Source organism: Centruroides vittatus, unplaced genomic scaffold, assembly GCF_030686945.1.
Source record: "Centruroides vittatus isolate TY-2023 unplaced genomic scaffold, ASM3068694v2 contig_980, whole genome shotgun sequence".
NCBI lineage: Eukaryota > Metazoa > Arthropoda > Arachnida > Scorpiones > Buthidae > Centruroides > Centruroides vittatus.
Genome location: NW_027122652.1, coordinates 137,053 through 156,301, shown reverse-complemented (window position 1 = coordinate 156,301; position 19,249 = coordinate 137,053). Strand labels below are relative to the sequence as shown.

General features: G+C 31.3%; 1 protein-coding gene across 1 annotated transcript in view; it reads right to left on the bottom strand.

Annotated features, from left to right (window-relative positions):
* LOC136985897 (uncharacterized) overlaps nucleotides 1-19,249 on the bottom strand; it is a 53,812-nt gene that overhangs the window by 8,731 nt on the left and 25,832 nt on the right. The window contains exon 6 of the mRNA XM_067283288.1: nucleotides 13,512-13,666. Coding sequence (XP_067139389.1) covers nucleotides 13,512-13,666 — 155 coding nt within the window. The remainder of the gene's footprint in view (nucleotides 1-13,511; nucleotides 13,667-19,249) is intronic.

Genomic DNA, 19,249 nt, shown 5'->3' with positions numbered 1-19,249 from the left:
TCAATATGTATTTCTTGCAGGACTCTCAAAATTCTTTACTTGTCAGAACCTGTAATATCTTGTATAATTGCACTGATGGTGTTTTGTCATCATGTTCAATAGACTCAGTAACTGCATTATGCTAGATTATGCAAAGTGTGCAAGTATATAAACAACTCCATGAACCTGCTTATTATTTAAAACCAAACAAACTGCTGAATTATTAGGCTATAATAAGGCTAATTAAATGTTTAGATACGAATTAATTTATATAAATGCAGAAAAACCTACAGGTGTTCCAATATTAAGACTATCAGAAGATAAACCCAAGTTTCTCTTACAACAAAGTCTGTTTTTAATCAGGAGACAAAATTCAGTTGACAAAATACATTTTTATTCACTATACATTTCAGGATTAAAACATCCACTCTTCAGGCCACAAATACATAAAATATAGTATATGTGATATACAATTTAGGATGTAAATTGTTGTATATATATATATATATATATATATATATATGAATTAATTTGTCTAGGCATAGGCAGTTAGGCTGCCATCTCTTGCTAACTTTAAAATTTATAACTATTTAACTTTAAATTTAGAATTTCTGGATGAAAAGAATCAGCCTGTAGTGAGACTTTGAACCCATTTCAGGCCAATTCTTTTTTCCAGAAATTCTAAAGCTGGGCAACACAGGATCAACTTTACTTTCATCAGGTGTTTTTTTTTTCTTTCATTTTAAATGAGTTATGAGGGTGATTGAAAAGTTTCTGGAATGACAATAAAAACAAAATAAATTATTTCCAAGTTATGCTTTATTTTTCAACATAATCCCCTCAAATCTTAACACACTTGATCCAACATTTTTCTAGCTTTTCAATTCCCTCCCAAAAATGGTTTTCTCCAAAATTCTCCAAAATAGCTGTTTACAGCTTTGATCACCTTTTCATTGGACCAAAATCTTTCCAGCTGAATGTTTTGAGTTTCAAGAACAGAAAGAAATCTGAAGGATGCAAATCCAGCAAATATGTGGATGTGGAAGGATTTCAAACTTAATTTCTGCCAGTTTTTGCTGAAGGAACACTTGAATGTGCAGATACACTGTCATGGTGAAACAACGCTTTTTTCTTACGCATTCTCAGGCATTTTTCTGTATTGCTGCTTTTGGCTGGTCAGAAGTGTTGCATAGTATCGGCCAGTGATAGTTTTTCTTTCTCAAGATAGTCAATTAACAAAATTCCTTTGGTGTCCCAAAAAACTGATGCCATTATCTTGCCAGCTGAATGAATAGTCATTTGTCATCTTTTAAACCTGCTCACCATCTTCAATCCAATGTTTTGATCAAACTTTTGTTTCCAATGTGTAGTTGTAAATCTAGGTCTCATCCATTGTCACAAATTGCTGCTTGAAATCCATTGGATTCCTCTTAAAACAATTCCAAAGTCTTTGCTGAAACTCAGGCTCAAATGCATTTTATCTCCAGACTGAGCAAATGTGACATCTAACTTGCAGACAATTTTTTAAACTCAATTTAGCAAACTTTGACTTAGTGATCTTCTAACAGCATACCATAGATTTTAGCCAATTTCTGAAGTGGTAGCAGTTTTTGGTCATCCTGAATATGGTTCATTACTTGTGTGTGTGGCTACACTTGAATTCCAAAACCCAAAACTTTACTGTGGTAAACGAAGGTGATGAATCAATAAGAACAACATCCAACCTGGATTTGATTTCTGCTGAAGTTTTTCATCCAAATGGAAAAATTTGTTAACAGCTTTATTTTTACTTTGCTCCATATATGAACAGGCACACAGGCTATCTCACAATGCTTGTAAAAACTTAACTATTGGCCAGATCAATGTGAAATTTGGTATCAATGCATATGAGAGATTTGCTAATGCAGCATGGGAAAAATATTTCCAAACAAATCATCCCCTAGTGGCAATTCTGGAAAGTTTTCAATCCATCTTGTAAATCAAGTAAACTTACCTTTTTCAAAATGACTAAAGGAGTCCTTTATTTAAGATATAATAGAGAAGAAACAAGAAATTGATTGGCCTTATACACTTTCTCAATACTGGAAAGAATATAAAAAAGTTGCAATTTTGCAAGTGACAGAAGTTTACCAGCCTTACCAACCAAGTCTATGTTAATTTTGGCAGCAGATATTAGATCATCTTTTTGGAGTACCTGCTGATTCTACCTCAAGTGAAACAGGTGAATATAATGATTTTCAAAAACCAGCTGTCCTCCAATTCATCTTCAATGACTCCAGTTGAAAAGGTACTGTCACTATTAAAGCAGCAAAGGTAGAAAAATTAGGAATACTAGACAGCAAAAGAAGTACTGCAGCATCTTAAAAAGGAACTAAAAATCATCATGACCAGAACATTTCTCTACTCTTGAATGCAATAAATACAATTCTGCCCTTGGCATTAGAATCAGAAAGAGCATTCTCAGCAGCAGGACATTTTGTTCGTAAAATACAGACAAAATTGAATGATCAGAGTATTATCCATCATTGTTTTTTAAAATCTTACTATAAAAATTTACATTGATAATTTTTTTAAGTATTACTCTCTGAAGGTAATTTTCACTTTTTCTTTAAATTTTCTATTCAATTTAAAAGATTTTTTTTGTTGTAATCAGTTTTCAATGAAAATTCAAGCAATAGCAATTTTTTTTATTTGCCTATCATGGAAGTTGCAGAACATATGAAATTACTTAAAACATGAAAAATAATTAAATTATCCTAAATAAGTGATTTATTTTATCCTGGGACAGAGATAAATTTTTTCTCAAAATCCCAGGATATGCAAAAGACCAGGAAATGAGAAACTGTAGACCATCTGGTATAAAACTGCAAATAGTGCAGCTGAACCAGGGTCCACAAAATAGGCCCACACAATAAAATAATGAAGTATTTTCTGATGTGTAAGACTCATTTTTTTTATTTTTAAATGTATAAAAAAATTGGCTTGCCTCTGTACAGCTGTATTAAAACTGGAGACTGATTGCCTTAGGTTAGGTAACAGGATGAGCACAAGGCACTAAAACTGCTAACAAAAAATATTGAAAACAAGCCAAATTACCAGTCTGTTAGCACAAACTTACAAAAAATTACTTATGGTATGTTGGCAGTTAAGAAAAAATCTCATCCTTCCCCATCATACCTAACACACTTGATATGTTGTGCATTATTTAATGACTACGTTACCGTTCAGAAACATTTGTTTATTATCTAAATGAAAAAAGAATGTAACGAACTGTCATCCATTTGCAATGAGTAAACTACAATAATACCATAGTGATGGTTTCATCCAGATGGCTGATCATAGTAACACAAAACGTGACAGCCAGATATAGAGTTTCACAGTGAGTACAGTAGTACTCAGTATCTCACTCACAAGGAGAGGGTCAGATGTTTAAGTATCCAATTTGAATGAAACTTGTGTGTGTGTATGTGTATGTATGTGTAGCTGTCAACACAAACAGCTCCTTGCCAAAATAATAGCACCCAACTCTCAAGCATTTCTGAAAAATGAGTGTTTAGCTTATAAAGCTTGGAAGTACTACATTTCCTCAGAGTGGCAATAATTGAGTGGACAAGTAATTGTGTTAATATTTCATAATTCTGTAAAGTGGACTGGTAGTGGTTACTGCTTATGAAACATCAGCTCTTGGACAATCAACAGAATATACAGTACACCTATCTGATTCTAATCAGAAATGTACAAACTAAAGAACAAAAATCTATAACCTTAATTTCTATTTAAATGAAATTAAATTTGTGTACTCATCTACAAAAGCATGCATCATCAAAAATATATAATGTTTAAGCCAAAAATTATTTTTTTAATCAATGTTTACTTGGTGCTTGTTAAGCACTGAACTTTGAAGCAACTAATCCATTTGGAAAGTGAGCATTCAGTTTCAAATAAAACTCATTTCCAAATTGTTTCCTTTGGTTCAATTAAGTTGTAGATATTACACACAAATGAAACTTTGCACACCTACTGTATTAATTAATCAATTATTTTGGATAGAAGCATGTAAAATTAAGACAGAGAATTTCATGGAACTTGCCATACTATTTTCCATATGAGGTCTGTTTAATCTGTATATATATATAGATCTTGGGGATGTCAGGCCAACGAGTAAGAAAAATTTTCATTGTCAAATTTTGAGTGAATATAAAAAGTAAGGTATATAGTTTTATGCACAGTACTTAGTTTTATTCATAATTTTTGTAATATGATATTAAAAAATACACTGGGTGAGAGACAAATTTACTGGTACAATATTGGGGAAATAATCCATAAGGGACAGAGGGGATGTGATACCCATAGCTGAGGGAAATTTTAAAAGACATCTTTTTGAGAAATTCTGAAAGGATATTATACCTTAGTTTATTTCTGACAAATGCTATTTGGTCTCTTTTCCTAGTCATCTTGATTAGTACCTGGAGTGGGTGACCTTAAATTGACAGAATTTAGTCCAATTTACAAATGGATCCAAAAATGATAGTGACATTGGTGCAGATATTTGTGGAAAACATTTAAATAGGGGAATGGTTCCAACTTATTCAACATGAAACTCTTTTCACCTTGATAATAAGTTTTGAACTCTTTACCAGTTTTACTGATTATAAATAAAACAATAAATCGAAAAAATCAAAAATAATTTATTGAACATACAAAAAACAGTTTAATAATGAAAAAACAAATACAGTACAATCCTGGTAATCTGACATTTATGGTACCAGAAAAGTATCAGATTACGGAGATTGACAAATTATTGAAAGTAAAGTGAATTCAGTGGTTTCATCATTTGGAAAGAAAATATTTGTTTATTTGCATGATATTAGCATATTGTATTAATCAAAAAATTGTTGTACAGAACAAGAAAATATAGAAGGGGAACAATCAATTTGAGCAACCTAAGGTAATGGATGAACCTAACAATCTTTAAAGTCTGTACTCCACATCACCTGAATCCACATCAGAATCATAAAACTGACAAAACTTTCAGTTTGACAGAAACAAGGCTGAAAGCAGAGTTCAAAACTATTTAAATTTTCCAGTTTTTGTTCCATTTTTCTGTGATACCATAACAAATAAAAACCCACAGATTTATGACACATACTCACATGCAATAATCATGTAAGTTGATTGTTGTGATGGCAGAAAGTATAGTGAAGAGAATGAGAATCAATTTAGAAATATTTGTCAAAGAAGTTAGAAAATATAGGTATCTAAATGACAAAAAATGTAAAGAATTTAAGGATACATCATTAAAACACTGTACAGATAGCATTAGTGTGAAATTTGAAATGAATGGTACAAAGTTCAATATACTGCACTAAGATCCTAAAGTGGAATTGTTTATTTATAAAATGTTTTAAATAGGAAATGAGCAGAATGAAGAAATGGAAAGTGCAGAGAGATTACAGAACAAATCAATGGGTGGCACATTTCCGTATAACATTCATTTTGGTCAAGTTAAATCATAAACATAACTGAAACAAAAACTCTGTTTCAGTTCTGTTTTCAGATAATGTGTTAAAATTTAATGGGAACTGGATTTTGAACTAGTGGGAAGTTTGTCTACAACCTAGCAACAGTACTAATAATACCCAAGAATTGACTAGTGTCAATTACCAGACATGTCAAACTAGTGAACAGCTGAATTATGGAGACCTGAATTGTATTAGTAATTCAAATTGTTAATTAATATAAAGGATTAATTTTCACAGATGATTTCATCAGCAATGAAATCATCTGTGAGAGAGGTGGGAGAGTTGAATGCATTTGATTTTTTTTGCAAATTGCAAAATGAGCACTAAAGTATTCAATTATTGCTACCCCCATACTTTAGTAACAATAATTAGTATTTGAATGCAAAGAATTGAATACATGATTCAATTTTCTTAGCATTAGACTCAATATATTTTATTTCCACAATACAGAATCTATGTGTAGATTCTTTTTATCCCTGTGGAATATTAATAATTTTTTAAGCATTTAAATTAATTTTTTATACAGATTTTAAACTATTAATTAATGCTCAAGAACTAATTTTATTGTGGAACCCTAGGATTCCACAGAACATAAGTTGAGAACCACTGAAGTAGGGTTTTTGCATCCCACTAAGTAAGCTTCCAAATTCAAGTTTTAGCAACTACTTGATGTGTTTGCTCCAGTTTCTAACTGCTTTAAAGGCATTTAATTCTTATCTTCAGTACTTACTGTTTGCATCTCTCTGAACTGGTTGCCTATAATATTAGTGAGGTTGCAGCCAAAGTTTTCAATGCAAAAATGTGTACATCAGAAGTTCAGCACTGCCATTCTGTAAGCTTAGAAGTTTGACAATGGCATTTGGAATGTTGAGCATGATTCCACTGACATTCCAAATGCCATTGTCAAACTTCTAGGCTTACAGAATGGCAGCACTGAACGTCCGATGTACATGTTTTCACGTTGAAAACGTCAGATGCAACTTCACCAGTGGCGTGCCGTCATTGGAAGCGATGGAAGCGCCGATTCCACCTTCCAATGACCTTCCCTTGTATTTTATAAAATATAAATTTTCATATTTTAACGTACTTTGAATTAATTAAAATGAATATTTTATTATAACTGCATTATGTATCTTTTACAAATTTCTATACTACATGTGAAAAAAAACGATAAGATTGCTATTGTATATTTGAATAATTCGGTAGCGGAAGGAGTGTCGAAACCGGGTCAGTTTCCAATCAGCCAGATTATATAGGCATTGGCACAGGCGGTTTACAGAGCACCAACCTCACCTGGTTTAGCTGGTAGAAGCGACACACGCATAAAGAGTCCTACTTTATATCCCGGAGCGGTTGTGGGCTGTTAGCCGCCTGCTAGATATTCGGCCACTCTCGCCCGATTATGTGAATCATAAGCAGACTAGATCAACGGCGGGCAACCCGCGGGCCAGCTACGGCTGGCGAAAAGTTTCTATCCGGCCCGCGAGATCTTTAATAGATTATTAAATTGGAAAAATAACTATTAATTAGTTATTTTTCCAATTCTTTGTAATTTTCGAAAACGATAAAAAAAATAAATGTAGTAATTAACTTTTTATTTATTTATTTCATATTTGCAGACTAAAAAAATTACGAGTCACAAGAAGGCGTCAATTAACTACTACGGCGCGGAAAAAAACGTAAAATTTATTCTGGCCCATGTTATAAAAAGGGTTGCCCACCCTAGACTAGATTTATAACAACCCAACCGATAGGAGTTTACCAGTGGCGTGCCGTCATTGGAAGCGATGGAAGCGCACTTCCACCTTCCAATGACCTTCCCTTGTATTTTATAAAATATAAATTTTCAATGTTTTAACGTACATACTTTGCATTAATTAAAATTAATATTTTATTATAACTGCATCATGTATCTTTTACAAATTTCTATAGTACATGTGAAAAAACGATAAGATTGCTATTGTATATTCGAATAATTCGGTGGCAGAAGGAATGTCGAAACCGGGTCAGTTTCCAATCAGCCAGATTATATAGGCATTGGCACATGCGGTTTACAGAGCACCAACCTCACCCGGTTTAGCTGGTAGAAGCAACACACGCATAAAGCATCCAATTTTATATCACAGACCAGTTCTGGGCTGTTAGCCGCCTGCCTGCTAGATATTCGGCCGCCCTCGCCCCATTATGTGAATTAAGAGTAGAATTATAACTTAACCCAACCGATAGGAGTTTACTGGCATGCTTTTATGATAGTTCTGTATAGTTGACAGGAGTTAAAAAGAAAATCCATTAAAATATTTAATATATTTATTTTGCGTTTATTCTGCTCTTCCATCTTATATTACTTACGGATTTCAATATTAAACCGGTGATATTACGAATATAGTATGTCTCATCTGTAAGAGAATGCAGAAAAAACGTGTACAATTCTTGTATAATGTTAAAAAATTAACTGTTATTTTGGCAGCATCATTTACAACCAAATTTAATGAATGAGACGTCAAGGTACAAAAACGGCTCTAGAATTTATTTTCCTTAAATTTGCAATTTTTATATCCGTTGTCATAAAAATTTGTCTTTCCAATGTTTTCCCAAGACTACAGATATTCAAGTACAAAGTAACTGGTTTTGACTTATTTCTACTAAGAAATAGTTAAATAATTAAGAGATTAGGGAACGGGGACATAAATAAAACCCTGCTGAAAGAGCCAGAATTTTACTTAAACAAAAGCTTAACGAACCAATCACCAGCTCAGTACAGTGGGGAACTGATTTCCGTGTACACCTGGTATTAAAACGAATTAGTTAGAAAACAAATGACTATTAAGTTTAACATATTTAGATTTTTACAGCTATAGTGAGAAACGTTTAAAATTTACAACAGCCCTGTGGCGTCCTTTGAGATATACTAGTGATGCGACAAAAGAGGCATTTGACATTTGACAAAGAGGTATCTGTACCCTCGGGATTTGGCAACCTGCGTGCATGCACGCGCCGCACACCTACCAGGATGTCTCTGATTCCACTCATTAGCCACTCGTAGGGAGCTATTTCACTAAGTGGATTGTTTTAAGATTTAAAAAGTAAAGAATATTTTGTTTTTTTTATGTAAGTTTCTTCACAAAGTTATATTTAATTATAAGTTTCTTTAAAAGTATATTCATACGATTGAAGAATTTTTTGTACTAGGCATGTATATTCATCACACATTTTGTTTTACCAAGTAAGTTTTTCTGATAATTTTAATTTTAGCCCTTATATCGTGGCTAGTGATTCAAAAATTTATTTTAAAAAAGTTTTGGCTCAAGACCGTATAATGAAAAAGAAAACATTATTAAAAGAGAAAGACCAATGTCTAAATAAAATATAAATATGTCAATAAAAACATTTCGACATTTTGACGATAAAATTTATGACGAATGACGATTCTTTCGTAAAATTGAAGCAATTTGGAAATCAAACTAGGAATAGAATTTAACATTGGTAGACAATATAAAATAAATATTGAAAATTATAACGAGATAATTACGATTAATAGATATATCTAAATTAATAGATGTTATATGTTTTTTTCTCAAAGCAAGAATTGGCATTTAGAGGGCGTAGGGAATTTATTGAATCTAATAACGGAGGTAATTATATTGAACTTTCTTATTTATTAAGTACGTCAGATAATCTATTAAAAATACATTTAAAGAAGTATACGGTTTTTACTGGCTTATCGAACAAACGAATACGAACGGGCCCTGACGCGCAATTAATTGATTTCCCCTGTAAGTCGGCTTCTTACAGAAGCACAGCTTCCCTGTCATCAAATGTCACGACACGCCACTGAACTTCACTATAGTTTTACTGTTATGGGTGCCAGGACTTGGGAATTTCCAGCAATTAAGTGCTGATTTACTAACCTAGCAGGGTGCTTCTTACCCTTTTATTGAGACCAACCTTCTTCTCTTAGTATTTCTTTTAACATTTTTTTAGAGGTGTTAAAGATTGGACTATTTCTGTCATTTTCACACAGTGGTATAAAAACTCCTGTTTTAAAGCAGACCAAGTCATTTTTGTCTAGCTTGTCTTTTGTGTTAAGTTTGGCAAGAATTATGTTTGCTTTTCAGTTGACATCATGACAACTTTGGTCACTTTTGTAAACATTTGTACCAACTGAAACTCCTTAGCATTTTGCTGCTTTTGCAATTCTGTTGGCAAGACATCTCTGCATCTCAGTTTTGTGTATGCATACCCAGGGACATCCCGATACCACAAAAGTATTGATACCAATATCTATACTGATATCAAACTTAAAAGTATCAATAACAGTCAGTATTGGCATCAGATATTGAAGCTGGAAATCTTACTGCCTATCACTGTTCCATGTGTGGCTTGATTTTGAAACATTTTAGGTAATTGAAACTTTTAATTTTAACATAAATAACATGCTTTATTCTAGTTATTAAAACTGATCTCTAATATAAACTAAATGTTACCAATACTGTATCATTTGATTTGAGATATAAGTTGGATGACTGAGCAGTCAAGGTGGCAGCCTATTGCTCTAGGGATCCGGATTAGAATCCGAACGGGTCGAAAAATCCCTAAGAATTTTTGGGGAGTGGTCCATCCAGATATGTTGGGCCTTATCCCTCACCACAGGGTTATCCCATTGTGGACCTGGCTGAATCCACAATGGGCTACCTAAAAGAGGCTCTCTTAGTGCCCACAGGGCAGAAAAAATTAAAAAAAAAGTTGATTTCAGATTTTAATATATTTTCAAGTTTTTCAAATAATTGGCAAAAATAGTAATCTGAACTCTAAGCATCCTGTATACACATTCTGAAAATGAAGTTTGATGTAATAAATTTATTGATTTTTGGTCATTAATAAAGATAAATGAGGATGTTTGTTTGTTTGCTATGAATGCCTAGACTGTTTGACCAATTGCTACAAGACTCAACAGTTATGTTCAAATACCTCTACCTCAAATTGATATTTTTTGGAGGTGATACCATCATACATATCACCCCAAAATATCAATAAGATTTTTATATATCAATTAATTTCTGTCTACTTTCGATTTGCTGGCTTTACAGTAGTGCCATTTATTGGCAAAAATTTAAGAAAATAATAAACTAAATATAATTCTTATAAAAAAAGATATAATTTTAAAAAATTTATATTATATTCATTTAATTACTACGACAATGATATAGCTCGAAATAGATGCACTATTATGCCATTACTGCGACAGGTAGCAAATAGCACTTGCCTACATGGATTGGAGTAGTTTTCCCCTGTACATCCTACTTTTCCTGTTAACAATGGAATCACGCCAGTTATGTATCTAGCTCTATCCAGGAACAAATTTTTGTATTGTAATAATGTAACCTGCAGTGCAAATCGGAAGTTCTTATATAGTTAATCTGGTTAAGCTTTCCATATCTGATCTTGACTTTCATCTATCTAACTCTGTTCTTGAGATTGAGGAAGGATAACTTTCAAAAGTTCCCTTTACTTAATGCTTTTTCTGAGCATTACTTTTTCAATCTGGTTTCACCATTCATTTATTTTTTTATGGAATCATATAAAAGCAATTACTCTTATCAAATTTTTACAATATTTTTCAAATTATGGCATTTTTACAATATTTTTATTAGTCTTATACAAAGTCTTTCGGATGTTAAGGTTAGCAACATGGATCACATGCAAAGTCATCACAACCTATTCAATATGGATCACTTTTCAAACATTAATAGTTGACCAGCATTAATTAGTAGTCATTGACTATCCTCTCTTCCAAGAGGTCAACTACTACTTTTTATCAAATTAATTTCAACCCACTTCCTCAACAGTCCTTTCTTCCTATCGAACCCAGCAGTATGGCGGCATTTGAATAGGAAAATTACATAATACAAGGCTACCAATGAGCACAAAATATGTTTTCAGTTGTTTTTCAGGGTGCTGAGTTTAAATATTTCGTCTGTTTTTGCATAATTTTATGTCATTGCCAGATTATAATTTGATATTTGGCTGTAAACTGAACAATTTGCTAGAGCTAACATTAGAAAAATTATATCTTAAAAAATTTAAGATATTTTCAATTGAAAATATCTTAACTTTATACTTGACCAATGAAATTGTGCCATTTTGTATCATCTAAGTATCGCAATAAACATGACAATGGTAGGCTAAAATAACCAAACTCTTTATATGGTTTTCATTTTAATGTTAGTTACATACTACTATACAATATTTTATAGTATTTGATTTATATAACTAGAAAGGTTATATAAGGGTTTATCACACCAAGTGACCAATCTAACTCATTTTAAAAATTCTTTATTCCTCCACTGTACACAATTTAAAGAATTTTTTAAATGTTTTAGAGTGGTCACTTGGTGCAATAAATCCTTATGTAAGATAACCTTTCTGGTTATATAAATCAAATACTATCATTTAATATTAAATATAATAGAAGGATTAGAAGAAGTATGAAATAATCTAATAATCTTAATGTTTGTTCTTACTTTTTGCCCAGGCAATGTTAGTATTTACTATATAAGATTCACTTAATCAAAAATAGTGTAAGATTTAGTTTTGGTTTGGCAGAAATTGACTTTAAAACCAAAGTTCAGTTTTGGTTTTGGATTCAGCTGCAAAATTCAACTTAGGTCGGATCTTATTGATAACTCTGTAAAAAATGTAACGAAACCAGATCCAATACCCAAAGAAAAGTATCAATACTGATATCAGACCAAAAGTACACATTATTGAAGGAAAGTGTCAATATAGTATCATATTGGCAGTATCGGGATGTTCCTACGCATACCCCTGTTCAGATAGTCTTCTTTTTCTCCTTTTTTTTTAAATTCTGGTAACATCTGCCAGTTTTTCTTTAGAAGTCTGTTAGTTTTCTTTGAAAAGATCAGACTTCTGAAGTGATTTCTTGTGGAGTGCAGAAGTCCTTTGGGCTCTTGCCCCCATTCATATAATCTGTAACCTAACCCTTTGTACTGAAGACATTAAGAAGACCTTTCCTTCTATACCAATTATGGGCCCACTATGAAGGTGGTCAAATAATAATATGGTCTTGTTGAATGACAAGGCCATCAACAAGACCATATATCAAGACACTGCCCACAAAACAGCAGGCTGACAATTACTGCTTTGGTCATCTGATTACTGAAATTGGAAAGAGTAGTTACAAAGAATAGACTTTATTTATGTACAGCACAAACATCAAAAAAATAATAATTATTACTTCAGGAACTGTTTATTATTTATTCATAAAATGTTTTCAACCTTAATTTGGGTCTCTTCAGTATGTATTATATATCAGAACAACACATTTTAGGACACCAAATGTTCTAACAATGCCAAGTAGGTGTTCTATGTAAGTGTACACTACTGTGGCAACTATGTGACCTTTACTTCTTTAGGCAGTTAAAATTTTCATAGTGAAACTTCAAAACAATTCAATGCTTCTCCAAGAAAATCAAGAACTCTACAGGAGGTGCCCGCTATAAAAATTCACGCACTGGTACATAGTTATTGGTATCTCCCTTTAATGATATGCTGTTGTGTACCTGTACCTCTCAAAATTAAAAATAGAAAAATGTAGATTTCTAAATGTTAGTGACATGTGTTTTAGCAGTAGCACAAACATAAATGTGGTTGTGGCAGGAATTCTACATTTACATATTTTGTACACGAAATATAAAATTGCACTGGATTAGGCATTTATATTATATTTTGTTTAAAGAACAACCGAAGAGGGCCAAACAATTTGGATGAAATGCATTTTGTAAAAGATGGTTAAATAAACGAATAATAAAACATCTTTCCAAAAGTAAGGAAATTTTGTTCACTTTCAGTAGTCAGTGGCACAGAAAAAAAAGAAAAAAAATCATTGTGTCCTCTCAACTGCATTACTAATGTTTTAAGTAATTATTAATGTTTAACACTTGTTTAATGAATTAGAACATTAACTAAGATAACTGAAAAAATAAAACATACGTTTTCAGTTTTGCATCAGTTATTTCTTTAATCATACGTTGTAATTTTTCACGAGTAAATGGCTTTTTACCAGGTTTTCCATCATAATAATTATCTAGTATACTATAGAACCTTTCTTTTTGGGAAAACTGACTATCAATATTTTCATCAGAGACCTGTAAAATATAAATATAAAATTCATTTAAAATGTATTTTCAGAAATGAGATTTCTTGTTAAATAATATTAACATATCATTATCATATTTATCATAATTACTTAAGTTATGGATTTACATAGAAGTTTTGATTATTTTGAATTATATTAATATTTAGATTGATTTTTACATTTATAAGTTTAGTAGTATCAGAATTGAAACTAAATTAATAAAAAACAAGTTATTTTGTTAAATTAGTTTTTTTAATGAAAATCTTCAAGCTAAAAACAAATAATGACACATTTAGTACTGATAGTAAAAAATTATCAATACTACTAGAATTTCTTGTAGTATATTAATATCATTGTCTATCATTTATATTCTCTTTGATATAGAGAATAAATAACCTCTAATCAACTGATGAATAAATAAAATAACTTCTAATTCTAAAGTTTTTCATAATTAATTTTTGTTTTTAACTGTAAAAGGTTAAAAATAAAATAAAACTTATATCAATAAGAAAAGACATAAAAATAATTCTTTTGCTATGAGTATTTTTATTATAAATAAACTTTTTACTTAAAATATAATGTTATTTCTGATAATGTTTCATATAGGGTGAATCACTTGGGACAGAACACTTATTGTGTTGAATATCTCTGTATAAAATGAAAAGATGAGCAGAGCAAGATGAATGGAATGATTCTTTACTTCATGACAAAATAGTTAATTAAAGTTCACTTTACCTAATCCTATCTGTTTAGTCGTATCTGACTCTCGGTCACACTATAGATCAAAGCTTTACATTTACCATATTCAACGATTTACATTACACAATATTCAAATACGAATGCATAATCATGAAGTATTGAACAAAGTAAGTGTTCACTCCCAAGTGAATCACCTTGTATATTTTTGCTAAATATTACCAAGAATGTTACACGTTGTATTTCCTTGATTCTGTGATGCATGTTTTTTTAGCCATTTTTACTTGTCCAAACTGGAAGTGCATCTTAGAATTGACGATGTCGACACTTGCAGGTCAAAATAATAATCAGACCATGTGATATGCATCAATAATAGATATTTTTGGCTATACTGCTCAATGGTCATAATTTTAAACTGCTTTTTTAATAAATAATGAAAGTTTTATATATTATATTATATTATAAAAGCTTTTTAAAATACTTGTAAGATGGCATTATATGGTAACACCCAAAAAAACACAGTTATTGTATATGCAGAGGATATTAACCTTTCAGCAGTGAAAGAATCAGGTATGGTTCTAGGGTTCTATCCCTTAGTAGTGGAGAATATACCTGGAAATTTTTAAAGTATTTTTTCACGCAATTTTTCTCATTTCCATTTCAGAAAAAGTATTTGTGAAATTATGTCTGGTAAAGAAAAGTCTTTTTTTATTATTACATAATTCATTTTTTATGTGAATTCTTTTTTGTGGTAGTTTTTGGCAATACCCCCAAAAGAATTTAGCGGATATATACGTCCCTCACCACTGTCACACGATCGCCCTCGACATATATATACGTCCCTCACTGCTGAGTGGTTAACATAACTACCAAACACTATCTGTTTCATGAAAATTGTATTGTTTTTCTAAACTGATATAACTTTACAAAACTAATTATTTAAAAATTTTCCTTCCATAAAAAAATCTTAAAATTGAATTTAAAACTGGTGATACTTCTTAGAATCAAGGAAATATATTATTTAATAATGAATATGAAATGTAACATATATCTAAGCATATATTAATAGGTGATGATTCATAATAATATAATTTTTGAACTGTAAAAGTATATAAAAAACTGAATCACATTTAATGTTCATCATTGACATAGGATTTCAAATGTAAAATTTATAATAGAAAATTAGCTATACTAAATCTGAAGTCCTACCTCATTTAATTTTCTTAATGAAGTTCTCCAAGTAATGTCCATCCCATATTCGGGATGGTCAATAACTCTTTAAAATTCAAGTAAACAAAAATTTATTACAAACCTTTTCATTTACACATTTCTTTTCCCCTTGTCTTTATATGTATACCTGTAATGCCTCTACAATTAAATAGATATCCTGATATGGTAATGAATAATAACATTTTTTAAATAACAAAAATTAATGTCTGCAAATTGAATTTTACATAATGCATTCATTTAATTTAAAAAGATATATTCTGTATATCTATAGTTTAATCAAAATGATTCAATTTTACCTTTCTCTTCTTAGCTCATAAAATCAATAAAATTCAAAACTTTTTATTTTAATTCTCTAACTTTAGATAAATTTATTAAGTTATTGACTTAAAATTCATGATATATTTAATCTTTTGCTAACTTGATTCTTGGCAAGATTATTATATGATATACAAGATATATTTTGTGTAAAATATTATAAACTTAAATTGTATTTATATAACAACTAGCTGCAAGTACCCGCTTTGCTGGGTTTTTTTTTGTTCGTACATTTATATGTAATATAGTTTTTTTTTAATATAAAAGACATGCGTTAAAAGACTTTTCTTTTCCTAGCAGATAAGTCCAGCATTGCTCGGACAAAAAGTAACAATAGCGAAGATTAAGATTATTATGTTATAGCCAACCTTACCCGTTTTCATAGAATGCAAGAATTAGGTCCCCCTGTTTCCAGAGACTAATTAGAGAATTTTTAGATGGGTCTAAAAATATGTTTGATTTCCTGCAAAAACGCATAAAACCGCATCTGTGCCTGTAAATCTTGTACGTCGCTTTCTCTTAACACTTCCTTTGTTAACACTCCCATTCTTAACACTTTCAACCCACAATCTCTCAACTGTTATCTGCAACTGTGTTCGTGCGGATTTTGCAAGCAAACCCTATTTACATTCAATATTTCAACAACCATAGTAAATTGTTATATAACACCTACTGCTGAGAATGATGGGAATTGCTGAGAATCAAACAAATTGTTTTCAATTTGATTAATTTTCTGGAACGTTTACAATTATTCTATAATCCAACCAACATAAAAAAACAAATTCTAATTTAAAACAGTTCAAACATTTGGTTAAAAAATCAAAATATATAAAAATATTTATAACAATGTCTGAAATGTTATCAATTTAATGCCCCTAAGTACTCAATGAAGACTAAACGTAGTTAAATATGAAAAATCACATATAAAATAGTACAGTAGAAGACGTTCTTCGGGTTAAGACTTAATGCTTTCCCTGTCTCCCCCGCAGGGGAATTTCGAAAAATCCTTTCTTAGTGTGCGTTTTTATGGCGTACCCTAACTGTGTACTAAATTTCACCTCTTTAGGTGGTTGCATCAGTTAATCTGTTATAGGAAAAATCCAAAAGTCTTTCTGAAATAATATAGAATATTATGGAACATTCTTGAAAGATCTAAAAATTATTAAAGTAATCCAAAGCTTTCCAGAATATTTGTTGTTTGTTTTTATGATTTAATTTTTTTTAATTATTTGATTATTTAAAAAATGTACTATAATGTAATATTAATTTAAAAACAAATGAGAGGGGGTAGGTTGTAGGGGTGAAGAATGAGAGGACAGAGAATGTGTGTGAGAATTCTACAATATTCCAAAAAATTCTGGAACTTTCTAGAAAAAACTGGAACATTCTCATTGAAGAATCACACATTTTCGAAGTCAACTACTTTCAACCCCCATATCTCCCACACCCATATAGTTATTGAGACGCAACCACCATAGAGCATAATGGGAGACTTGGGACAACTAATTAAAAATGTAATTAAAAACAAAAAATTGCATCTAAAATAGTACAGTAGAAGCCGTTCTTCAGGTTAAGACTTAATCTCTCTCTCTCCCCTGCGGAGGAAATTTCAAAAAATCCCTTCTTAGTGTTCATTTTCATTGCGTACCCTACTGAAACGTAGTTAAAAACAAAAATTCACATCTAAAATAGTACAGTAGAAAGCTGTTCTCCAGGTTAATGCTCTCCCTCTCCCCTGCAGGGGGAATTTCGAAAAATCCCTTCTTGGTGTGCATTTTCATGACGTACCCTAACTGTGTACCAAATTTCACCTCTAGGTTCTGGAACTTTCTAGAAATAACTGGAACATTCTCATTGAAGCATCATACATTTTTGTAGTCAACCACTTTCAACCTCCATATCTCCCACACCCTTATAGCTATCGAGACGCAACCACCATAGTGCACGATGGGAGACTTGGGGCTACGATCACACACAAACACCATTCATGTGCGATGTGTAGTTTTGGCTGCAGAGTGGATATAGGCACACACACGTCCATTTTCATATATATATAGATAATATGAATGTCTTTTGCTAGTATTTTAAACTGTTTTAAATTTATAACATGGAAGCACAAACTATTTATATCTATTATAGAATCAATGTTGACCATTCGTTTAGTTATTTGTTCAAGGCTACAATATTTCTTGATATTTTTATTTGTTTCTTCCATGTTAGTATTTAATTTCTCAATACATAATCAGACAAAAATTTTACTTTGAAATGGTAGTGTTACTCTGCTTCCATTAAGGTATCAGATGGTGACACAAGTATAATTTCAGCACTAGATGGACATTCAAAGGTTAACCATGTGTACAATAACTAAAGATGACTAGTCCATAATCTTAATTGTAAAGAACAACAGATGCATACAGCTTATCAACTCTCATTTCCTTCAAGTGTTTATTCATAGATTTCCTGGCATACAGCTCTCATTCATGAAGCCTTCTTTAGAATAGCATTAACTAAAGAAGCTCAAGTTATACATGAGCAAAAGTGCTTTTTATTTAAATATCATAGTTCAATAATGTTTATCTCTTAAACAAAGCATTTAGTATCATGGATTATGTGAACTGTTTTTTGTGTTGATTCACTACGAGATAAAAGAAAGTTAATTTGGCATTTGTGTAGACATGTTACCTCCTACAGAAATGTAAAATGAAACATTCCAACTAATAAATTTGAATACTACATTTAACAATTAGCCTTAACAGATAATGATTGTCAATAATCTGAAATAAAAATTATTATTAATATATTGCCATATATTATTTTAAAAAAAAATGTTAAAAATAATTGTCCTCAAAAAATTTGCAAAAATTATAATTTGATGTACAACTTTTTTAATTTAGAATCAAATCAGGTATTCTTTATGTATATTTAAACAATCTAAGACAACATGTGGTAGCACCAATATATGCACCAGGATGGTTCACCCTAGGATAGTAAATAGGGATAGAATATACACCTGGGATATTATTTCAATCCAATTGGTCCTTATTGTTTCTTAAACAAGAGAAAACTGTTGGGGATCTCCTGTAAACAATCCTATTACTTGTAAAGCGGGCTATTTGTTTGTAGGTGTTAGTAAGGATCTTGCTGTAAGCAATAGGTAAAAAGGACTCATCTCCTGGAAGTGCTGTTTCCACTGGTTGTTCCTGACGTGCAACCAGATTGTTAATTAGGTGTGCAGAGTAACCATGCTGACTAGCTACACTTGAAATATACTCCAGTTCTATTCTCCTATCTTCTACCATCGAACAATGGGTGTAAGCCCTTCTTACTAGGGCCTTAAAAGCAGAGATCTTGT